General features: G+C 38.6%; 1 protein-coding gene across 2 annotated transcripts in view; it reads right to left on the minus strand.

The window, feature by feature from the left end:
• LOC128741279 (protein NDRG3) overlaps positions 1 to 26621 on the minus strand; it is a 120380-nt gene that overhangs the window by 53077 nt on the left and 40682 nt on the right. For both annotated transcript variants that reach the window (XM_053836974.1, XM_053836973.1), the window contains exon 2: positions 14158 to 14369. In XM_053836974.1, coding sequence (XP_053692949.1) covers positions 14158 to 14369 — 212 coding nt within the window. The remainder of the gene's footprint in view (positions 1 to 14157; positions 14370 to 26621) is intronic.

A 26621-nucleotide genomic window follows, 5' to 3' on the forward strand; every position in this document is an offset into this window, starting at 1 on the left:
ATAAAACGCCTGGGATGCTAATAAACGATTGATTTACTGCTTATATTAATGCTTATTGGTTACCCGGGTAGTTTGATGCAAACTAACTAAAAACAAGAGTACAGCACAGGTAACCAATAAGCCATTAGTTATTCAAACGCAACACAATAGGCATTTAAGTCACTTTAAATGCTATTTAAATGTTACGTTGGGAAAATATACTGCTACTTTAGTGCTAACCTTCTTATAGTGGTGATAATGCTTATCTGCAGCAACTTACTGACAAAGCATTAGAGTTTTTAATGCCGTTTTACAGACAAGAAGCTTGATAAGAAGCAACTGTCTACTGTCTAAAATACCAGAAATGCCAATAAGTGGTCAGTTTACTGTTTATGTTAATGCTAATTGGTTACCTGGAAGCAAGTCCCAAATTTAAGAATACTATTGCTCAAAAGTTGTTTACTTGTTCCATTTTAGAGCTAAGAGAGTTCCGGTTTAGAGAATTGTCCAGCCGTATTTCGAGCATAGGGTTCTTTAACTCCAAGCGTGGTTCCGAAAATCACCATGTTTGCTCAGGTTTGAAACCTGCCACCTGCCATGAAACCTTTTTAAATTTATGACTTTAGACTAACTTGACTGATTTTAATGATTTTGGCAATAGTTTTTTTAGCAGTAGAAATTTTTTAAACAAAAAATGCTAAAGTGATGCTCAAAGTTCTTTTTAATGGCAAAAACCTCGCCCAAAAATAGGCGCCGCCACCCCGCTCGTTCTAATTGAGCACACTCTGAACCCGGATTTTAGTCCCGGAAGATATTGACCGGTAGTGTTTTACGGTCCGCATTGCATTAATCTAGTTTATTACTTTTGTTTAAACCCAGCAACACGTTCACGTTTCGCTTCGATTTTGCTCTTTTGATTATCGCAACTCAGTCGAGCAGAATTTGAAAAAATAGCGTATGAAGCGTCCACAGAATTAGTTATTATCTGTAATATTGTTGAAGTAAGTATTACTATTTATGGTGCTATAAGGCTGCTATCCTGTTGGTAGCAAAAAGAGCGTTCTTTTTGCATTGCAGTCCTATAGCGCTGTAAATACACAAGACTTAACTATACTTTCTTCATCAAAATTGTAGATAATTACTAACTCTACAAATGCTCCATAACCATCCCGACCTTCTGAGATGACTTGCAGCTCTGTGAGGGGGAAGATGTAGCGCCCCTATCCCGCTCGTAATAATTTAGCACTCTGAGGTCCAGATTTTAGCCTCAGAAGATATTAACTGACAGTCTTTTACGCATTGCATTGACCTAATTTATTACTTTTGTTTGAAGTCAGCAAAACGTTCCCGGTATCCTCACGTTCATTATTTTTTGCACTATAACAGCACGACAGTTAAATGTTTTGTTTACATTGACGAGCCACTGCGCACCTCCTACATATGAAGTAGGGTTGTAAACAATAGGGCTTAACGTTAGGTGCAGGGCTTGAAAAGGGATCGCAAGTTGAATGTGACTGCCGTGAATGCGAACTTTCCGCATTCAAACTCCGCTTTTTGAACAATCATTTGACTGTTTTTTGAATCCAGTAAATCTGCCGCTTGCGCTGTTGCCGTCTTACAATTCATGCGGCATCTCAGCAAAAGCAAACAGTCAATCTCCCGTTTTGCTTTGCGCTTTGAGAATATAAACCGCAAACTGACTGGAAGCATACGGTGACGTATTTTTTCGTTTCACTTTTTGTCTCCAAATCGGCTGCTCACAGTAATAGTTGGCACCCGGACGTCGGTCTGACGCAAGCAAAATATTCGTTTGCATTGGACGGAGTCCGACCGACTTCTTCCATGCACATGTAGTGGTTGTTTTGTTTTGTAGTATTGAATCATACGATTGTGCGGTTGCTTTTCGTTAGCGTGGTAATTGCCAGTCATTTGACTGTTTTGCAGTCATTCGCTGCTCCAAACGATAAAGGCAACTTGATCGAAACGAAAATGTTAAAAAGCTCTAGAACGCGTTCGTTCTACTGCGTGCAATCGGCGTTTGACTGAGCAAACTGCCAGTTGTGTTATGCATAGCGTTCGTATTCCACCACTAAACGGACGGTGTGAACTTGAATGCGCGTTGGTGTGACTGCGGTAGAAAAAAAGGATCGGTCGAAGCCCTGGTTAGGTGTGACAATGTGAAAATAAATGAGTCGTTCTTCTCATGTCCAGCCTTGAACTCCTCTGAGTTATGATCGAGAATAAGAGTGAAATCCACGGAATCGCTGACCTGGGTCGGACGATGGCAGGTTTTTTTCCTGTATGGATTCTTCAAGGCGACCAGTAACGTTTGATCTATTGTGATATCGCCCGGGTGTTTTGCTGTAAAACCCGCACTGCATTTATTTTTGCTATAATCGCTATTGAATGAGCAATATGCTTGTTAATTTTTTTTAAGCGTGCTTGTGTGTAATTGGGTACACTTCCTTCAATGCTTTTCTCTACTTTACCCACCTCGTTCCACATGACAGCGCGCAGTCCCCAATTTTAGCCATCCCTGGCGTGGCAAAACCAGTGCATTTTACTATAAGGGCCTCATTTTTGCACTGCACTGCATCAATAGGCCATATCGGGATAATATAGAATTCAGCATGAAGGAAGGGTGATGAGGGGCCTGAGAATAAACCCATGCTAAAAGATGGCAGGTTACCGAAGTAGCAATTTTGTGCTGGAGAAAAACAAGATAAAACTAAAAATGTTTAATCTGAAAGGTTGATATAATACCTTAGACTAATAAGTTTCTCTTTTCAAATAATGAAATTTTATAATGAAAACGTAAACCCCGTAATGGAATTGGTATTATCTTTTGAATACATGTAACGAACCTTGATACAGGAAGTCTAATAATGAAGTTTGAGGGGAAATGAATAGTCATTTAGTCGGAAAACTCAATTTCGGAAGCAGTTTTTGGACCCGAGACAGGGATTCTGTTTTTAGAAATGCATTCACTGCATTCTCCTTGTCAACCTGAACACAGAGAATATATTTTCATGAACCGAATTTTTGTTTCAAACATTTTTTTGTTTTTGAAATTTACAGAATTTTTTCTCCGAAAAAAAAGTAATTACAGAAAGTTTTATAATAAACTGTATCTAGCAAAAAGTAACAAAAATCCATCATATTCAGTCAAAATCCAGAAAACGAAATCGAATGTATATATTTAAAGAGAAAAACGAGGAAAAAGACGAAGCAATATAAATATTATAAGTAAAGAAAACAAATGTTGCCGCGGTGGTTCCCCATTATTTCTACGCTAGCTGCTGTTCGCAATCTCCTGCTGAGATTACCTGCAGCTCTGTAGAGGGGGGGGGGATGTAGCACCCCTACACCATTCATCCTAATCTAACATACTCTGAACCCGGATTTTAGTCCCGGCTGATGTTGATCGGCAGTCTTTTACGGTCCGCATTGCATTGACCTAGTTTATTACTTTTGTTTAAAGTCAGTAAAACGTTCACGGTTACCTCGCGTTTAGTATTTTTCGCAAATACAGTGCGACGGTAATATGTTTTGATTAGTTATATTAGCCAGCCACCACGCGTGCTTTCTATATACGAAGTAGAATTGTGTTCGGCAGGGCCTCACATTATGTGTGAAAATGACAAAATAAATTACTCAATAAACATTTTTGTTGAATAGCAGCTTATTCAACCGTTGTATAGCTAACTACCGGTTAACAAACGCTAAATAAGTTATTTTGCAACGAAAAGGTTTGTTGGGGAGTCCTTTTTCGCAAGTCCAGGTAAGGCTAAGACTGGTTAAGAGAGAAATGCATTTTTTCCCGGGTCCGTTCCTCGCAGATATAGCGATTTACATCGTAGGAGTCCCGCGTGGTCCTATAGGATCATCATTATCGGCGAGCCACAAGGCTTAAGAGGAGTAGTGGGTTCGAATCCGGTTGTAATGCGCTGATTACAGCTCGTTTCGATCCATCAATCCCCTAGCTTGGATAAAAGATTGCGGTACATAAATTCTTAAGCGTTGCTTCAATTACCCTCCCTTAACCTCATCTTCCGCTCTTTCCACTCCACATCTGATCTTAATCTGTTGGATCCTATCGACTCTGTGTTTCATTACTTTCTTAATCCCTCCTGTAATTGTAAAAACTACTATTATAAAAATTAAGAAATAAGTTAATATGTTAACAACCTTAACTCGCCAATTTCTCCACATAAGTCATATGTAAAAATGCGATCCGAAACTTGAGAGAATCGATACTTTGGTAACGATATTAAAATAAACATCGGTCTTTTTATGTGCTACTAGTATTGAATCATTTTCAAAATTTCAAAAACGTCACTAATCCTGTTTTGTCTTGTCCTAGTTCACGCTGTACTATCTGCTTTTTCTTTCCTACAACCGTCAAAGCACGAAAAACGATTCACAGTAACCAGTCCGTAAAGGTATATGTGCCAAATATGTGTTTGGGAAATCACGGAGAAAATTGCTTTAAAGAAAACTTACTTTTCAAAAACCATTCAAATAATCCTTCGAGAATTTTTTACAGCAGATCTTTTAACTTTTAACACCCGAACGTGCGCAGCGTTAGCAAATAAAACTGAATTGCAATTATCTCATCGTGAAGGATAAACTGGCTCAAGCAAAATCATTCTAAAATGCAATTATTTGTTGCTAAGATCAGTGCCGTAAACCGATGCCAACCAGAAGGCAAGAGCATTCCGTTTGCTGAGAACTTAACCAATGTTAAGTTTCAAAATTTCACGGATTTTTTTTTAAATCGAATTGCTTCACATCGGAATGATACTGTAAAGCTTCTCACAACTTTCATGTTCATTATCGCTGTCTTAATGAGTCAACAAGTTGCAGCCAGATGAGAAAGAAAATGAGGACTGTCTGTGACCCAGATAGTCGCTGTTCTCGGTTTGCTTCTCCATTTTTGAACGACTAAACTAACCCATTCAGGCCGGCATTAAAAGACTGTGAGTTTTTTGCTTGCTGGCAAATTTTTGTGAATCCGCAAACCGATGGATAGCATCAATTTCTAAAATTGCCACAGCGAACATGATTCAGAATTTAATGTATTCACATTTCATGAATTTCATTTGATACGATTATCTGAGCCAGACGAGTACAACCAGACTGTCTTTCACGAAGCATGAGCTTGTGGTTGTTCAATGATTGAACATACGATAACATGGAATTTCACGATAGCATGGACATTTCATTGAATTGTTGAGAACCAATCATACCGTTGAAAGATAACAATAAATTTTGAACTAGCAATGTTTGAGTTGAGTTCTCGTCAGATACCTGGTGTTTGGTTGAAAAGAAACCAGACATATAATTCACAGTTTTATTATTAACTGATAACGGTATTGCTGCCATGCGTTGCAAAACTGCATTTCACCAGTGATACCTAGCTCAAATCATGTTCGTTATCTGTCGAGAATGGGTCTCGTTCACTCATTTGAACATACCAAAACAGAAAGCTAGAATGAGCCACCTTACCACATCTGCTTAATTAAAATATATAAATAATGTTTTGCAGCACAAACATTGAATCTAGACGATGTCATAACATAGAAAAACAATTTTAGAACGAAAAGGACGAACCAGCAGAAAAACTCCGGGGTTATCACAGACTCACAGACATACTTGATTTTTAGGACAGCGAATTCCAGCGCCGATAGTAAAACTGCGGTTGATGACGGCATTGCTGTTGAGCTCTGACCGACGATAGATAACTTTGATTTTGTTTAAATGGAACGAATTTGCACAACTTCACCGTCTGTCCACACCGAAAGGGATTCGCACAAACTTTACGAACGAGATGTTCTTTACCAACTAACTACGTATTTTGCGAATAATAGCAAACAGGAGGTGTGCCTTAGTTTCTGAGACGAGCTGTCATGATTTGATACGTTTAATTCCTATGTAAAATTATCACTTATTCCGTTCGAGTGCGAAAGTAAACAAGCAGAGGTCAAGCGCGTTATCATTGTTGTGCGTTTAGTGGATTATACAAGTAACATGGGGCTGTCATCCCGTCAAGTGCCAAGGGTGAATCACTTTCATGGTGTTGTCTCCCACTCGGAATTGTAGCCGAAAGCAGCAAGGGCTTTCGAGCCCCACGGGAAGCGGCCGGCGGTCAGAGATATTCGCATCAATTGAGATCCATCGATGCACACTGATCCAGGATTTTGCGCTCCAATTAGGAAAAAATCCCACCACGCTTGAGTCATAAAATCGATACACCATACAACCGATTAACAACCGGCGAATTCACACCTCACCCATCGATATCGGAAAATCATAATTAATGCATAATACCACCACGAGGAGAGTTCATGTCGCGCACAATTATAGGCTGCTGACATGCTTTATGCTGCTTGCCTGCCTGCCTCTGCAAGGCTGTGGAGTGGAAAACTCGCCAGCAACAGCAACCAACCATAGTACCTACACAAATAATTTTCGATTGGATACTTCACAACACCAGCAGCAAAGAACCGTGCTCCGGTAATAATGCGCAATTAAATAATATCGATCGGCGGTATAATCATGGCAGAAAATGGGAGTGCTCGCCCTATGAATGGGGTGCGACAGCGAACGAGGAGGACGAGGAGCTTTAGAAGGCGTAAATTTTGGTTAACTAAAATTAAAGTTTTGTGCTACTATATCAGCATACAATGAACTGCACGTTTAGGTATACTTTAGATCTAGTTCTAATTTAGTGCGATTTTCGAAACTTCGGTCTTGTCATAATCGATTCGTGCTTGAAACAATGCAAACAAGGTCAATAAAATGAAAGATTTCAAGCCTAATTTTGCATTATATTTTATCAGAACGCAGTTCCCGAAGCAGAATTCTGTACGCTGATTCTTCCGGTGTTGTACAACCTTTAAACCGAGTTATTAGTATCGACCAGAATTTAATAAACGGATAAATAAATTTTTTTGTTTTGTTTTTTCAACAAAAGAGTCGGAAAGCAATTCGTAATTCCATTCATGATAATTGATAATGAAATGTAAACATTACTTTTTTAATTTATTGCCAACCACTAGGGTTAATAGCGTGATTTAATATTTTGTGAATTTGCGAGATGGCAGAAATGCACACCTTGCCACCCGTTTTGGAAATGGATGTCAGATGATTTTGATAATGCCGACGTGTTCAACTACGAACAAAAACTAGATTTCATAATTTATTTATTTCGTCAAACTTTGTAGGCTACATTCTTACCCTAATGCTCAATTAATGACTTACTTACTCTCTAATAGTGTGCAAGAACTATGTTTGTATTCTTTATAGCCACAGTACACACATTAAATGAGATGCAAATTTTTCAGGAACTGAGATTGGTATTATTCAACCGTAACTAAAATCGGAAAAAATTACTACAAAAAGTACAAGGGTCCATGACTAGTGGCACGGGCGCGGGCTTGACGTAGGACTACAAATGTAGAGCAATTCGTCTCCCAACACTAAAACCGGTGACTTTTGTACGAATTTCGAACATAGATGCCCAAGTTGCCCTTTAAAATGATGCCACTGATGTGACTCGAAAGCTGCTTGCCGATGTGTCGCTAACCAAAGCCGCTGACCGAATGACGATGCGCAGCAAAAGGCATAGCAGCCAAAACCATATCGTTCGCTGGCAGATGAGTCGATGGATTCTACGGTTTGTTGGCGTCTCGCTTGGTGATTGTGGATGTCTTCGTTGCCTTATCCGGGGAAGCAGCAACAGCTGAAGCTCATTAATTTTTGATCGGATTCTATAGGGATGGGGATCGGATTAAACACAATCATAAGGGAGCTTAACCCATAGCTCATCTCGTATATATTTCTGTCATCCGTGCTAGGGAAGTATTGACGTGGGAAGGCAAAAAATTAAATAATGAAATAATCAATATTCGTCTAATATTTTCTCAATTATTAAACGTCTGTTAGGGAAGCATATAATCTATTATTTTGTAATGGATTTTAAAAAAAATTTCCAATCGATTGATACCAATATCTCTGGAATCTATTGACAGATGAGTGGGTTATAAGCGTGCAAACTATAACCACTTTTCGTTACATGTTCCCTTTTCGTTTCTCTGAGGTGCAACCCCATATAGATAGAATAGAAATCAAAGACGTAGTCCTACATCAAAAATTACGTGATGCTGTATCTGAACTCAGCTACTTATGATTATTTCATGCGACAGTACAGCTTATTGCGAATATTGATGGGTCAGTGAACTTAGTCTGACTGTCAAAGACCCACTAGACTATGGAATTGATTGGCGAAAATACTCCAGTCTCTAGTCGATGACGATACTGGAAAGGGTCTCTTATTTATGTAGGAGTAATTCTCGCTGAAACTAAAACTAAATTGGTCGAAAATGATTAAAAAATAAAAATTGCCTCGAAATAGTGAACAGGTTGAAAAAAAAAGTTGAATTTTGAGCAAACCTTGAGATCTACATTATTTGCCATGAAACAACTAACAAATGGCCCGGTTCTGTAAAGAAAATGAACAGGGCTTTCAAATGGAGCAAAAATTTTTTTGGCCGCCAACTTGGATTTGGTCGCCATATTGGATTTTACCAATAAATCGTCGATTTCGTCATGAACCCCCCAACCGATTTTGGTTTTTAGACCCCCATTGGAAAGCTGAGAAAAAATTCTACAAGAAACATTCATAAAATTAGGTGTGCAATGGCATTAACTAAATAAAACAACAAGTTATCTGTAGCAAGGTTAACAATTTTCATATAATTATTGTGATAGCTCTAAAATTTGCTATGAAACAAACTACAAACGACACGGTTATGTAAAGAGGAGAGATAGGGCTTATAAACAAAGTGAAAAAAAATTGGCGGCCATCTTGGATGTGGCGCCATGCTGGATTTTATAAAAAAAATCGCCGTTTTCGCCATGATACCCTCAACCGATTTCAATTTCTAGACCACCAAAGCTCAGCTCGGAAAGCTGAGAAAAAATGCAATAAAAAACATTCATCAAGTTAGGTGTGCAATGGCATTAACTAAATAAAACATTTAATTTTCTGTAGCAAGATATTCCATTATATGAGAGTTGTAAACCTTGATACAGATAATTAATTGTTTCAATTTCCTAAAATTAAAATCGGTGAGGGGATCAATGCAAAAACGGCGATTTTTCGATAAAATCCAATATGGCGACCAAATCCAAGATGGCAGTAAAAATTTTTTTACTCCATTTGAAAACCCTGTTCTTCTTTTTTACAGAACCGAGCCATTTGTTTGTTGTTTATGAAATATCACATGATTAGATCTCAAGGTTTGCTCAAAATTCAACTTTTTTTGAATTCGCCCCTTGGCGAACGAAGGGTCCACTATTTCGAGGTATCAAAGGTGTAATTCTTATTTTTTAACCATTTTCAAACAATTAGTTCCAATATTTGAAGATCTCGTGTTAGTAGTTGCTCCGTTTCAGCAAGAATTACTCCAGAAACTTCAAGTTCATATTGTTCCAAATTCAGTTTTAACCTCCCGTTCAATGTCAAGTCCAGTTTTAAGTCCAACCCGCGCTGATCCCGTATGACCTTTTTAAAGCTGAACAATTTTAATCTGAACCTCGGTAATAAAAAATCATATACATATACATATACAATTCATATACATATACATATACAATTGACGATTAGGTTGACCGGGCAAATTGAAAACAAGAAAGCAGAAAATCTTAACACGTTTCCACTTACTTAGCAGCTTGGGCAATATAGCTCACATACACCTTACCTCTTTTCACCACCCAAAATAGACCAACTTAGCCTAGATTGTCGAGCAAATTTTCTATCTTCCACAATCCGGACGTTGAGAAATCGCTCGCATGTGATACACTCTCAAAACATTTGTTTTCATCAAATTAAAACGACAAATTCATAGGATGCGCAATAAATCGCCAGGTACAGTACATACGGATATACAAGCTGCTTTTGACACAGCGAACCATAGTATACTGTAGGCCAAATTTCAACGTCATAAACTCTATAAATGGATGAAATCTTACTTGACAAACCGACAGCTATACGTAAAGATAGGATCTACTGAATCGACAACATTCAGTCCGCAATGCAGGGTTCCACAAGGAAGTAATTTGTGACCACTTCTATTGTTCAATGATGTCTCCTTGATTATACCGAACAACTGTGTTCTGATCTATGCAGATGATTTGAAAATTTAGCACGTCATCCGCAAGACTTCTTATCAGCGTCTGAACAATCTGTTGTTCTGTTTGACGGAACTGTTTTGAATCATGTCGACCTTATCAAGAATCTAGGTATTCTGTTAGATTACCAACTGTCATTTGGAACGCACTATTCGTCTATTGTAGATAAGGCTAACATCCTGCTTAGCTTCATTTCGAAAGTTACTGTCGACACTGATCCACTGTGACTTCACCCATTGTACTATTGATTAGTAAGATCTATTCTCGAATTCGCGTCAATTGATCTATGAAGAGATATGGATTTCCTGAATCGAATTCGATACGCGCTCGCTACGTAACCTCCTAAGGATGCATCCGCAAGACTAGCCTTCTTATAAAGACCGGTGTTATGATCCGCGATTGACAGTCCCGCATTACTTAGACAACTTCATGTCTACGCGCCACAAGGCCCAGACAAGGGTTACGACAGAATGGACTTCTTGCCATGTGAGCAGACGATTAAGTGTGACCCGGCATTGAGAATCAAGTGAATAACAACTGTGAGAAAGGTACTGTAGAACGTGTGGGTTCTGCGGAAGGATATTCCGTAGAAGTAATCGACATGCCCCGTATATTATCAGGGTGGTGGTGATATCATTTGAATTAACGCTCTAAGATCACTTTTGCAGTAACACAAACTAGGTGTGTTTGCACTAAGGATTGAGTTTCAGAAGTTTTCTTCAAACTATGATAAATCAAAATAGAGGTTTCGTGCTCCTACCGGTGTAATTAATCATTCTAACAAGACTGTCAAGGACCTGTTAGACTATGGTATTGACCGGTAAATGTATTCTAACGTTCACTTGGTAAAGATACTGGATTGCAAGCAATTACATTTCGAATCTTTGATATCGGGACCAAAGTGAACCGCAGCAGATTCCTTCCGATGACATTCGTCGGAGGTGTTCTGCCTACCCAGAATTGGATAATGGATGATACCACCGAATAAGGCATTAAAAAGTGCCTCTATTATGAAATGACTGCGTAAGGTATGTCAACAGCTCAGAATGATGCGGTTTCACTGTGATTAAAAGGCTGCTCCTACCGACTCAGCTCATCGAATTATGAAGCATCATTTGATGGGTCAGATACTGACGAGTAACTTGAGAGACTTTCTTTGTCAATACTAGAAATCCAGCAAAATTAAAAATCTTTATTCCTCCAAAACATTCCAAACTGCAGTACTTACTAAATTGAATTCCTGTGAGGATTTTCAAACACTTCGAGGCACCACCATCCAAAATCCCGCAATATGCAGATTACACAGAACCCGTAATCTGCAAAGCACTGACCACTGATGTTCTCGGTGGCACTTGACGGCCACGTTGCATGGCGCTGAAAAAAAGCAACCCACAAACCCTTGAAGCCTTTGAGGGTAAGATCCAGTGACCAATTCATGCCTAGGTAAACTATAGGATGGAGTTTGACAACGACGCTTGCCCCGTGAATTCTATGATGTGATAGTCAATCGTAACATCGTAGCACTGGTCCCGCAATCGTCCTGCACAGCTAACAATGTAGAGAAAATACCGAATGAACAACCATCGAGAACCATATTCAGCAAAGAGCTTGAAAGAGGTCGACGACCTCAGGGTACGCCTCACATCTACTAGATACGTATTATCAATTCAAGTTTTGGTCACCAGTTTCTAGTTTTTGAGGAAGGAATTTCTTTAGGTATTAAAAAGGGCTGTCACTTTTATGCGTTAAGGCAGAGACACAGTTTCCGCTGGATTTTCAATAACCGCGTAGTGGAGAATACTGATTTTCTCAGCGATTCTGGTTTGACAGTCAAGGACCTGCTGGACTTGGGAACTGTCCGGTTAAGATCAACTAAGGTAAAAATACTAGCCCACTTCACTTCTCGTACTGCCATTTTGGAACCATGGCGCAGCGGAAAGCTAGCGAAAAATTCAAGTTTTGCTTCTTTCTGATTGCTGCACAGTTCCAAATGAACCAAGAATTAAGCAGATATTGTACGTCAATCTGTAAAATCTTGCTGGCATTTCTCAACTAATGAAGAACCGATATTGGTTTTTTTAATTGCATAGCTGGTATTTTAGTCTCAACGATCATAGCGGGTTTTTTTTTTCAAGTCTGATCTAATTTTTTTTCAGAATGTGCTTAGATATATTATAAAAGTTACGAGTAACTTAAAGTTTGCTTAAAATGTATCAAAAGATTTGACTTCACAAAATTGAACAAAACCACAAAACCGCCTCACTTCGTTTGCAGCCGAAAAAACTTGCCGGACTAAATCCCTCTTACTTTTGTTAAAGCAAACTTTGAATAAAACGCAAACAAAAAATTTTATTCTTCGACAGTGACAAAAAGTGCTTTCTTTTCGCTTCAAGCGTAGCAGCCACGTAATACTCAAACCCAAACGACGACATGGTGCTGATTCTGTTCGCCAAACAATACTGTGCTACCTCCCCCCCCCCCTTCCCACTCGGGAGTTCAACATTCACAAAAACATTTATGTTTGGGGAAAAGGTCAACACTGCGCAACAGAAGCGTCATGTTGCTTCAGCATAACTCAAACGTGGTCCAGTTGACCGGCAATAGATTCCACACACCGTAGGAGGGGCGGGTGGCTTTTATTCGAATCGTAAGCGTGGATAAATATCGTATAGCTATCGTGCCTGAAGCGATCCTTTCATAATAAGAACATATTTTTTACTGCTGTTCACCTTCACTGTCAAACAGAAACCAAAGTGACAACTACCTCCGGGCAGAGACATTTTCTAACGCTCTTACCTCATCGTGTGTGTGTGTGTGTCTCAGCTTGGTTACTCGGTCTTTGCGCCAAGGATCCGTACTTCAGACATCTGACATGCATTCACACATGGTGAACTGTATGGTGAACAATTGACAACACCATGTACCATTCGGGAACGCTTGACCAGGAAAAAAACGATGTAGAAATTCGTTTTCAATCTCCTCCCCTCTGGGGAAGTCCTTGTTCAATTGCTTTTGAGGCGCAACTTTTTATATTCTAACCACAGTGAACTCTGCTAAAGCAGACTAATTTTGTTCTACTTTGATAGTACAATGTATTGAAGATTGGTTTAAAGTGTACAACGAGATGACCAAGGTTACTAAAATCTAGAATATCGGAATTGGCAGGATCGTAAAGTTGGTTAGCATACATTACTGCTCGGGATACTGAGTGGCACAGGTTTTCCCATGTAAACATTATTAAACGAGCATACCAAAGCTGTGTCAAGGTTCTATAAAATGAGAACCAAGGTGACGCCGCCAGAAACAAAAAAGTGTGTCGCTTGAATATTTCACTGTTTTGCAATTGAGAAAAAGTTTGTTTGAATGTTTGAAAAAAAATTTGTTTGCGGTTTGCAAAAGCATGGTGACATGCCATTTTACCATATTAAATCTTAGTAAAAATTAAATATACATTTCAAACCATGTTACCCAATTCTGTTAACAAATTTTTAAATTGTAATGCTAGAAAATATCGCAGATGAAAAATATTACAATGACTATTGTCTGTTAGAAATATAAATCAACTCTTAACGGAATGTTTCGAGACTTTTACGTGCTTGCTGAAATCAATTGAAATTCAATTCATGTCCTGAAAAAAACCAATTCCCACTTGCAGCGAAATGATTGTTTGTCGCATGATTTGACTTTCCGAATACGCATTATGAATAATGTAGGAATATGAAGCAAATCAAAACAAAACATTGTAAATAGCATCGCACGGTACAGGCAAGTACACGTATACAAACACACACTCAAAGTTACGGTTAACAGAGAAAAAAGTGCCACAGATGCTGTATGAGACTTTCATGCAAGAAATCCATCAAAAAAAGAAATTAAAAGAGCTAAAACATACCAATCAATCAAACGATGGAGACGCGCGGTTAGTAGGGGACGTGTAAAAAAAGAAAATAAAAGAACGGAGCCTGGGGTCACTCTTACGCTTACCTGCTGCTGATAATGTACGGCTGTGGTCCCGAGTCGCCTTCCAGGAGCGAGTGCTTATCCTGGGCACCGATGGCCGACCCGATAACACGTTTCACCGCTTCCATAACCGAATGGGAACCCCCGTGCGGTTCCGTGGTGCTATTGTACACCGAGGCCGGCAGACCGGCGCCACCGTTGCCGAGCGAGACGTAGCCCCCGTCCGATTGGGGCATCTGTTCGTTCGGTTTTCGGTTCGGTTTCGAACGCGCCAGTTCGCAGTGGTTTGTTTTTCATTTTTGGTTAGTGGCATATCGAAACCAATCAAAAAGAAAATCAAATAGAAAAGAAAAGAGAGAAAATCGGAAATAAAAATGTGAACACGTTCCAAATCATGTTTTAACAAATATAATTGAAGTAGAAGAAGAACAAGCACAACTCAAAGGAATAGAAAACTTAGAGATACACAAAAACCAATTACTGCTAACAATAACACCTCAAACAAGAGTTCACAAAGTTATGAATAAGCTCATACATCTAACGATTTTGTTAAGTGTTATATGATGAATGTTTTATTGGTATGACAAATGACGGTGATAGTGTGTTGCAGCGTTCCAATTTTCCGGTGAGAATTAACGATACCATTTATCATCACATTCAACAAATATATGAAACATCCTGACTATCAGCGGCAATGGTTTTAGTAAACAAACGCTTAACTAGTACTACTGACAATCCTCGGCTGGATGACCCCAAATCACGCATATTGCAAACATTAGGAGTGTCTTGGCCGACATGCAAAAGACGTAGAACACAAAGGAATCGACTAAAACTACTTAATGATTACAGCGAAGCATGCAACAGGCTATTGCCGGGAAAATGTATGCAAATTGAAGCGGCAACGTTGACTAGTGAATTACTATGTTAGCGCGCTTCAATGAGGGTACATCGAGGCACACATATGGAGAGGATAAATTTTAATCTAGAAAATTGTCTGCTCGTAAAATCAGCATTCATCGTAATCGATTACAGCGAGTTAGCTACTCGAGTTTGCTTGAATTCCGAAGAGAACACATCACTACTGGAAGAGCATGCGGCTCACGCGAATGATTTGTTTACGAGTGATGGAATTACCACCGAAATAAAATTGTATTTATGAACATCATTGCCATATCGAGCCCACGACCTGGAACACTTTAGTAGCATGGTAATAAGTCTGTAGTCTGTAGTCAAATACCTTTTATCATGGCGTTGTGTCAAAAGGTAATAGATACTATTATGTATATAATAAATAAATAACTCTTTGTAAAAAATCCTGCAGAAAATATCATCACAAAAATGTTGCATGAACGTTAACACCATCTATGATCGACATTCCAAGTGTTATCGTATAGCAAGAGTTCCCTGGGACAAGTAAGTATTTTACCAGAGGCCTTCCCATCCTTTCGAAATATAGTAATGTTCCGATTTTGTCAGCCCCATGTTGAATTTTGGGCTGGCAAAATGGGGAAACTGACAAAATCGGGAAATTTTTTTTCGACATTTTTTTTTAAACTCAAGACTTAAGACCTTGCAATATCGAAGACTTCTACTGAAAATAAATTTTAACCCTCCATTGATCAACCGCAAGTTCAACGCAATCTAATCAACCGGGCACAGCACACTGGCCCAGAACCTTTTTTGGTGCGCACTAGAGTTTTGAGCGGGAAAACTTGGTTTTGGGTTTATGGAACCTTTGGAAGAGTTTCTTACAATTAAAACTTCTATCGTCTAGCGGACTTGAAATTTTGATTGATCCCCTTAAAAGTGCAATAAAAAATTTATTTTTCTTCAGTTTCATACAACATATTGATGTGTTCTTCAAAATGTTATAGCATATTATTACAAGAAATTTTGCTGAAAACAGTAACCTTCTATCTCTTCAGCAAAGATAGAAAAATCCTATCTCTCATATAGTCGTTAAAATTTTAAATTTTTTCTATTTTATACGTTTTTGCAGTTGTTGTATGACTTTTTTCTATTTTACAAAGTTGTACAAATAGTAAAAATACGCAACATTGCTCAATATAGTATACCTCTATCTTTACTTGTTTAGGAAAAAATACCCTAATTTTGTTCCCGAATTACTCGCAAAAAGGCATCCTTTTGTTCAAAAACTCTCCCCAGGGAATCAAAATTGTTTCATGCAAACTGAAAAGTTTTATTAATCATGTTCAAAAGCACAAAGCACTAGAGCGCCTGTTCTCCAGGTTCTCCAGGGGGCGGCTCACACAGTGTCTGTCTCGAAACGGGCGGCTGAATATGAAATGCTGTATCCCGCAAGCTATACTTAAGATGGCAGACCCATCAGTGGGATGTAGGTATCGCGACTCCGGTGAGGTAGTATACCGAATACACAATTACCACGAACAACGAAGAAAGAAAAAAGCACAAAAGTTAAACAAAATTTATAGGATGCCAAATCGGGAGCTGACAAAATCAGAACATTACTGTATAAAGCGCCAATTTGACCCAACCAGCACTAAAGTTGAAACCACTGTTACAGTGCACGTAGAATGCGATAGTGAAAATGATGTCTGTTTGTCTGTTATACCTGTTTCGTAGGTAATGGCAGTTGAAAAATGCTTAGTTTTTAATAAAAAGAGTGAATAACTTTTGTTGTAAAATGGTTATGGTTCTATTCATAAGAATGAGAAAAGATACTCCATTGATTGATATCATATCTCAAGTAACAATTCTAAAGCCGCTCGGTTTTCTTTCAATTTTATAAAGGTTTTATTGCAGTATGACCATGACCTCTGGTTATACACAATACCATGAAGATACGAGTCAAAACACACTTATAGCGAGCTAAAAAACCATAATCAAACTGCCAATAAAGCAAATTTATTGTGGTTGTTTATATTACGCTGCAGCTGCGCCACGTCTGTTATAAACCTACCATAAATGCGGTGTCGCAATGCAATCAAAATTGATCTTAACAGCAACCGCAATAAATCTGTTAGTTTAATAGAGCTATTAAAAACGGTAACACCCTGACCAATCAGATTTATTGCTGCTATTATGAAGAGTTCAACTCCGAAATCATTGTTTTATGCGAGGCTATATTGCCATATTCAACGTGTGCTGCAGAAAGTTATTATCAACCAGTTTTAATGTCACAGGAAGCAACTAAAAGGATTTTGTTACAACTTGCGGTTGACTAACTGAATATATTCATTTTGTTAAAACAACCAGTTTTTGAAAATTGCAAATATTCACTGTAATCAATCAATCAGTTGCACATTGATTTTATCCACCTATCTAATCAATATGCACGATAAAATTTAATGCGCATATGTCACACAACTACGAAGACTGCTGCAAATTTATTAATTACTAGCTGACGCAACAAACTTCGTATTGCCACAAATTAAATTGTGTACATAAATCGTGAATCTCGGTTGATCTTTGTCACAATCTCGAGTTTTGCAAGTTTCTGAGGAGTTCATGGGTGGTTTAATATACAATTTTTTCTCACAGTAAAGTAGAAAACAACTCCCCCCATTGCTTAGCCTGATAAAATAAAGCGGAAAGCATTAAAATATTCGCCATGATCATATAACATTTCGCAGCTACCGTTATGTGGAACACCACTTCTTGGTTGATCATAACGCGGAATATAGAGTTTAGCGGAATACCATCTCGCGAAAAACCTTACGCGGGATGTACCATTTCACGGAAAATGTTTTCGTGGAAAGTACCATTTCGCAGGGGTTATTCTCTCCTTACTCGCTATCGCTCGTTCGGACCCAACCGAAAGAAAGTCAGTGGACCTAGGAAAATAAATAAACCTTATTGATAGTTTTTGGTGATCTTGTTTTTGACTAATGTTCTATGGAAAAGTCTAAAATTTCTCGTGTTCGATTAGTTTTTAAGTTACGCAAAAATTATTTGTATAATTTGTATTTTATTTCTGTTTTATTTGTATGATAGTCCGTATCCCTCTACCACAGGGGTGAGAGGTCTCTAACTATCATAAAATAAATTCAAGACTACAAAATCTCCCACATGCCAAATTTGGTACCATTTGCTGGATTAGTTCTCGAGATAAGAGGAAATTTGCATTTCATTTGTATCGAAGCCCACCCTCTTCAAGGGGAGATGGGTCATAACTCGCTTTCTAAAGAGGAGAGGGGTCTCAATTCACCATAGAAAAAAATTTACCTCCAAAACCACTTACATGTCAAATTTGGTTCCATTTGCTTGATTAGTTCTCGAGTTATGAGGAAATTTGTTTTTCATTTGTATAGGAGCTCCCCCTCCTAAAGTGGGGAGGGATCTTATTTCACCATAGAAAATATTCTTGCCTACAAAAACACCTACATGCTAAATTTGGTTCCATTTGCTTGATTAGTTCTAGGGTTATGAGGAAATTTGTATTTCGTTTGTATGGGAGCCCCCCCTCCTAAAAAGGTAAGGGGTCCTAATTCATCATAGAAAAAATGGTTGCCTCCAAAAACACCGACATGCCATATATGGTTCCATTTGCTTGATTAGTTCTCGAATTATGAGGAAATTTGTATTTCATTTGTGTAGAAGCCCCCCCTCTTAAAGTGGGGAGGTGTCCTAATTCACCATAGGAAATATTTTTGCCTCCAAAAACCTCCACATGCTAAATTTGGTTCTATTTGCTTGATTAGTTCTCGAGTTATGAGGAAATTTGTATTTCATTTGTATAGGAGCCCCCCCCCTCCTAAAGTGGGGGGGGGTCCTAATTCATCATAGAAAAAATTCTTGCCTCCAAAAACACCCACATGCCAAATTTGGTTCCATTTGCTGGATTAGTTCCCGAGTTATGAGGAAATTTGTATTTTGTTTGTATAGGAGCCCCCCCTCTTAAAGTGGGGAGGGGTCCTAATTCACCATAGAAAATATTGTTGCCCTCGAAAACTTTCACATGCCAAATTTTGTTCCATTTGCTTGATTAGATCTCGAGTTATGAGGAAATTTGTATTGCATTTGTATGGAAGCCCTCCCTCTTAAAGGGGAGAGGAGTCATAATTCCCCTTCTAAAGAGGGGAGGGGTCCCAATTTACCATAGAATAATTTCTTGTCACCAAAAACACCCACATGCCAAATTTTGTTCTATTTGCTTGATTATTTCTCGAGTTATGCAGAAATTTGTGTTTCATTTGTATGGGAGCCCCCCCCCCCTCTTAGTGGGAGGAGGGGTCTCTAACCATCACTAAAACCTTTCCTGGTCCCAAAAACCTCTACATGCAAATTTTCACGTCGATTGGTTCAGTAGTTTTTGATTCTATAAGGAACATCCCGACAGACAGACAGAAATCCATTTTTATATATAAGATTCTATGGGATATTTCATTACGGTCCCTAAAACCAAATCGATCTGGATGCTCTGCCATTAAAGAAACGTAATAAAATTGTTACTTGAGAAGGGTAACTCAGTCGCGAACAAATTTAGTCCATGGCTGAGAATTTGTTGAAGAAAGGCGTAAAATATGGGATAGAACGTCCTACAATAGGCCGTACCAAAACGTCTAAAATGTCAAACCGGAATAGACTCTGGGGTGTACCTGGAACTACTTGAGGACGTTTTGAGTGGTCATATCACTAACAACGCTATTGCGAATATTGTATTCCAGCAGGATAATGCATCGATTCATGTTTCTAAGCAAGGTTATGTGAGAGAAATATTTTCCGCAAGCCTTATTTCTGAGAGAAATATATAATTGGTAAGCCAGAAATGGTGGCATTCCCACCTTTGCAAAGTCTTAAATGGGATAGTCTACATGGCAGCCGACAGTTTGAAAGCATTTTCACCCTCAAGGCAGCAATTAAGGAGTGTTGGGCCAATATCGACTTGGTAACACTTAAAAAACGATTTAATTGAGTGTCGAATCGAATTTCTGGAGTGATCCGAAATGGGGGCCGACACACTAAACATTACCCAGATAATACAAGATCGTAATAGAAAACTCACATTAAATCGTTTTCATGTTTTATAACACTGCTGTATAAAATGCAAGATAGAATTACAAATAATTGTTAAAATTTTCGCACGTATATTGCCTCCATTTTGGTACATATATGTTCTTATCTGGCGTGAAATATAACTTTTTCGTTCAGATATGATGTCGTATTTCTCAGTTGCAATCGAGATATACAAACCAAATGGTTTACCGGGTAGTTTCGAATTGGGACTGAAATTTCCAGCAAAATATTTCTTTTTCCATTAAAATTTGGTGACCCAAATTTATTTAGTTATTTATTTATTGGTTCATATCCATCCGACCTGTTAGGTCTCCATGGAAGATTGGTTTGGACGGGGAAAAGCCAAATAGAAGCCATCCTCTTGAAGGCATAAAAACCCCGTCATCTTCTAATTATGTACAAATTCAAATTACAAATAACACATTACATATCACGTATCAAATAAACATGCCCATGGTCAAATAATAATAACAATAATTGAATATTAACTAGATATAGCAAATTGCAGTCATTTATGAAATTCTACTGTTAACTACCTTATTATAAAAAGTTTCACCGGATTCACCGAATTCAAACAAGTGTTCCACCAAGGAAAACGTACGAATACAAGCAGCGATAGGTTCGTTGAATCCAAATACAGTACGGTGCGACTGAGGTTGCACCGTGCCAAGAAGCAGAAGAGAAAAATAACAGCTGGTTAAATCACAAGCAGCATCGGCGAACGCGTCCAAGTTATCATATACATGCATTTGAAAGCAGCATTTGATAGAGACAATCACAGGATTCTAATCGCTAAAAGCGATCGCCTAGGTGCACTAACAGGCTTTATGAGGTTGGTTTGCATTCCATGATACCTAAGGTCGATTGTCTGTGAAACTTAGCTTCTCCTAATCGAGTAAACTCTTTTAATGTAGCACAAGGGAGTAATCTCGAACGGCTTCTTTTCTCAATGTTCATCAACGATATTAGTCTCATTTTACTAGCTGGATGAGAACTCTATCTACGCAGACGATCAGAAAGTTTTCTACAGGTATATTGAATATAGTAGGCAGTTACAGGGTGGCTGATAGACCTGTTTGCAAATTGGTATTCTAAAAATTGCAGTTATAAGCGTGAAGAATGCATCGTAATTCCCTTCACTTGTAACAAACAACCATTGCATGAGTAAAGTAAATTACTATTCCAACATTGCCGCAAAAAGGTCAGTAATTTAACAAAAAAAAACAAAAAAGATTAGGTTCGTGAAACATAAAAGCAGAGAGTACCGAATTATTACAAGTCTGCCGAGAATACCGCCCTATGTTTAATTTAAATATTTTATTCGACTGCAACGAACCATTCAAATGCTGTTCTATAAAATCTGTAAAATGTTCGACTCCATTATACGTTCTAAACAAAATTATATGACAAGCACTTAGCAAAGCCTGTTACAGCTATTAAGTTGAGAACACAATTTCGTGAGTAATTCCAAAAGTGTAATAATAACTTCCATCCAATCACACCAGCACAGTCCGCAGTGATAATAGCCTCGAGCAGAAACATTCCGGCCCCAGATTGCGTCGATTCGATGGTATCGGACCAACAAACAAACAGCTCTGACACAGTCTTGTTGATTACTTTTCAGAGCAGCTAAAGTCTAAGGTAGCAGCTGTAGCAGCATTTCTCCACAGTCAGGCAATCATCACCGTTCGAGATATCGTACAACGGTTGTTCGTACATATCATTGTCCAGCACAAAACAGGAAACTAGTGTCGTTTAGTTAAAGTGGATCTAATGAGAGCTGTCACACGCTACGACGCGCCGCTTTATACGTACACATCTAAATGAAATAATAACACTATTCTTGAACCAACGAAAATATGGCCGCCGCCGCCGCGCTGCTGGAAATATAGAATGAATCATTTTGCATCGACTACACAGGCAAATACCATGACTACACGGGGATACGCGGCCTCCACTGTAGCAAAGAGCTTTTCGAAGACACCACAACAGTTCCAATCCGACTTGCAGCGAAAGCTTCGATCGACGAACCATTCATGATCCGGTTACCACCGGTTGATTGTCGCTTTGGTTGCAAAGGTCTGGACCGCAACCAGAGATTTCCGGCACGAACCACCAGCGAACGATCTAACAAGTTTTTAGAGACGCAAATAATGTTGTTGTGCCCCATCGTCGTCGTCGTCGTAGTTTCAACTCTTCAGCTCGCGTTCCATTTGAAAGCCGATTATTCATCGGGCAATGATTTTCGTAGTAAAATTATCAGCAAGGATCACTGACTCTTGACACACTTAAAGCCTCTGCGGGTCATTTGCATAAGGCTTACTACGGGAGCTGTTTGCTTTCAAAACAATTTTTATACCGATTATTTTAATCGGCTATAACTAGGAATGTGTTTACACTATTTCAACACTTGTTTTTATTGTATCACAGCCAAGTATTCTGCAAAAGCAGACGCATTCAGACGGGAGTAACAGTACAATATTTAACAATTTATCAGGATGGCCTTACACAGCTTCACAGCTTCCGCTTGTGCCGGGTCAAAAGTGCCTTTGTTGGCTGTTTCTGGACTAACTTTTCCATATTGATGAGATCCTCTGACCAGAACACAGCAGCAAAATAATGTGAACGGTAAATTTTATAATCTTCTCCAGCAGCAGCAGCAGCATAATTCTCGGTGGGGCTCGGTGCAATTCGGATCCGTTTGCTTGTTGAACCAAAGCGTATTTCCATAAATTTTAGGTTAATTGTGTTTACTTCTGTTCATCATCCTCCGAGTCATATTGCTGCATTCGGAACTTGGAAGGGAGGGGGGCTGGTATTCTACGAAGTAATTCCTTCCAATGGACAATGAGATAATATTTTCATCATTTGATGAAACAAAGCCTCGATAAAGAACACTTGGCGTCGATTGCGTCGCTCCAGCTAGGGCCATTCTTTTTATTATTTCGCTATCAGAAACGTGATTACGAAAAACTCATCAGCAAGATGAGCAGCTGACAGAAAAAGTAGCGCGAGATAAACATTGCCGACACAAACAGAGACCTGTTTCTGTATAACAGTATGTACCCATGGTGAAAATGTTCATGTGCTATCATGTGGTTTGTTGCATAAATAAATAGTTATGTATTAGCAAATACGTAGCTACTGCAAGTTGATAGTCTGCGAAAAAAAATAACATTTTTTTTAGACAGAGGACTGTTTATTTTCATTTAACCTTTTATTTAAAAAAATTGCGCTCTGCTTTCCGTTGCGTGTTTTGATTGTGTAAAACAAGCACGTAGATCTTTTTCACTCAGTAGCTGAAAACGTACAAGCATATTTTCCAGAAGCAGTGAACTATGCTCTTAAGAGTGAACCAAAGAAATGCAATCGCAAAAATAACTATCGTAAATGCACTTTACAGATCATGTTTCGTATTGGAAATAGGAAAGAATTGAATTTCAAAACATGTTTGGCTCGAACGCGACGAGGTATTGCTCATGTTTTGTCATTAAATCCATATTTGAAATTTGGGGCTTCCCTTGGGGGTTGTAGAAGTTGGAGCGAATATGCAGTAGATATTTCATTGATTTCCCGTCAATTCCCATCAATTCAATATGCAGACCTTTAAAACGATATAATCGACTCCACAAAAATCATTTCTAAACAAATATAAGGCAATTAAAAATATTTTATAATGTTTTTGTCCTTCCGATATCCGATGTTAGGCAAAGGAAGGAGGAGGGTAAAAAAACAATGAATTTTTTTTAAAAAAGCATAAATATTTAGGCATGTTAAACGTTTTCGCTCAAAGTTTTATGCTGCAAACTAAAGAGAGACAAGTCGTAAGTAATTTCCATTTGTGTTTCGTTGTAGAAGTTGGTTCTTTAGGGGGAGGCCACAGAGAATTTATTTCGTTTAAATAAGGCCATTGCAAATCAATTTAAAAGTTTTTGTCACCCCCCCTCCCCCCCCCTTGAAAATTGGCTTGAAAAATCGGGTGGCAAAAAAATAATTTGTAGGATATGAGTTAATTTTTTTTTATAAAATCAATTGTCTGTGGGCTCTACAGCCTGAAAAACTTGAAAAATAAGTGTACGAGTTGAGTTAACACTTCTAGCATGAAATAGAAATGGAAATTCAAATAGCGGAATTTCCGAAAATCGGCCAAAAAAATTTTCTTTCGTTTTTGTCTTTTTTTCGTAGATTTTTGCATGGAAATTAACAACGTATATATTAAAAGCAAGAATAGATTTGGTTTTCACGTTTAAACTTAAAATAAAAATGCCTAAAATCCATATTTTTTTTGCTCGATTAAAAAATTCACTTTGTTTTTTTTTCGCCCCCCCCTTTCAGTGGTCCAACACCGGAAGGACAAAAACTTTTTAAAATATTTGTAATGGCCTAATATTTAACCATGTCCAACAAATTTTTCCCCTCGATGCCAATTTCTAAGGAGCTGACAAAAACTTTAAAAATAATTTGCAATGGCCTAATAGACATACACCAAAGAAAATATCGGATTTTTTTTCTTATATCAGAATAATTAAAATTATTTCCGAGCGTTTGCAGAACTCCCGAATAATCGATTTAACTTAATTACTTTAGAGAGTGCATGAGTCCATCCACCGTCACGAAAGCGGCTGAAGTCGCACCTACTATTCTGACGAATGATTTTGACTCATCCAGCGTCGCACAAATCAGCTTAAATAGTGTCGTCGGAGAACCATGTTCTAGTATTATCTACCGCAACCCATTTCGTTGGACTGAATCGTACGTCGTCTTAAAGTCCACAAACAGATGATAAGTCTCCAAGTTATACAGATGATAAGTCTCCAAGTTATACTTGTCTAGAAACTGACGCAGGGTGAACATCTGAACCGTCGTGTAGCGACTCTCACGAAAACCAGCTTGGTACTCGCTGACGAAGGACTCCGCTAACGGTCTCAGTCTGCAGAACAGGATACGGGAGAGCATCTTATAGTCAGAATTGAGCAATCTAATGTAATCTTGATAAATTTTGCACTCGAGTCAATATCCTTTATTAAAAATAGAACAAAAGATGGCGTCCAACGACTCCTCCAGCATTTGTTCTTACTCCTGGAAATGATCCGGTAGATTGTTTTGTACAGCCGCTCGCTCGCTGCTTTTAGAAGTTCATCCGGGACACCGTGCTTCTCAGCAGCCTTACCGTTTTTCAGTTCACTGATTGCCTTCTTAACCTCCTCTTATGTTGGTGGCTCCGCAGCTTCCTGTTTCTGCTGATCTCCGTGTTTACCTCGCCATTCAAAAGCGACTGGAAATGCTCCTTCTACTATTACACATCACAGACATGGCAAAATTTCTGTACTTCACCGATTTGTAGAAACTTCGTGTGTCGTTGCTGGCGAATCGCTTCTGACGTGTAACCGCAGTGAACTTACGACTTCTGGCATGGTTCTTCTCATTTGTTGCTTTCTGGCATTCGACAGGAAACCAGCTGTTACGCGGTCTTACACGCGTCGTGACTACCATCTCTCGCAATTGTTTCAATGACATCATGGATGTTCCTCTACAGCTCACTTGCATCTTCTTCCTTTCTTCCTGGTGTTCTGCGATTCGTTGATGACGCTTTCGGGCGTATTGTGCTGCCACGCCATCTGTCATCAAGCGCCGAATGAATTGCATTGAAGCTCAGCTTCCTCTCAGTGCGAACCTTCGCCGCGAACGACAATCTTGTGCGAATCTTACACACGACGAGATAGTGGTCAGCATCGATATTTGGTCCCCGTACATGGATGAAATCCGAAAAGTGTCAACCGTCAATCGAGACATGATCTATCTGAGAGTTGGAATCTCCATTTGGAGGCATCCAAAGTGTGTTTTCGAATATTCAGAAAAGTGAAAAGTAGGTGCTACAGAGCGCCATTTTTCTACTCGCGGCAAAACTTATGAGCCTTAGACCGATATCGACCGATGAAGGCTATGTCTTCCAATGACAGGACGGAAGAATTGCTCCCTCCCGTTCTGCGCATTTCCATCACCAATGATGATTTTCACGTTATGTTTTGAGCAGTCGAGGAGAGGTTTGCGCTTAAAATTTTTACGTCCGAAATTTGAATTACGTCCTCTCTTTTAACGTCCGTAATTTTAAATTAACGTTTTCTCTTTTAACGTTCAAAATTTAAATTAAAGTCAACTCTTTTTACTTCCGAAATTTGAATTAACGTTTTCTCTTATTACGTGCGGAATTTGAACTACCGTCCTCTCTTTTTACTTCCAAAATTTGAGTTACCGTCCTCTTTTTTTACGTCCGAAATTTAAATTAACATCCTCTCTATTTACGTCCAAACTTTGAATTAACGATCTATCTTTTTACACGCTACATTAGAATTAATGTCCTCTCTTTTTTCATCTGAAATCTAAATTAACGTCCTCTCTTTTTACGTTCAAAAATTTGAATTAACGTCCTCTCTTTTTGCGTCCGAAATTTGAATTAACATTTTCTCTTTTTAGGTGCAAAATCTAAATTA

The sequence above is a fragment of the Sabethes cyaneus genome, chromosome 3 (genome assembly GCF_943734655.1).
Source record: "Sabethes cyaneus chromosome 3, idSabCyanKW18_F2, whole genome shotgun sequence".
Taxonomy (NCBI): Eukaryota; Metazoa; Arthropoda; class Insecta; order Diptera; family Culicidae; genus Sabethes; species Sabethes cyaneus.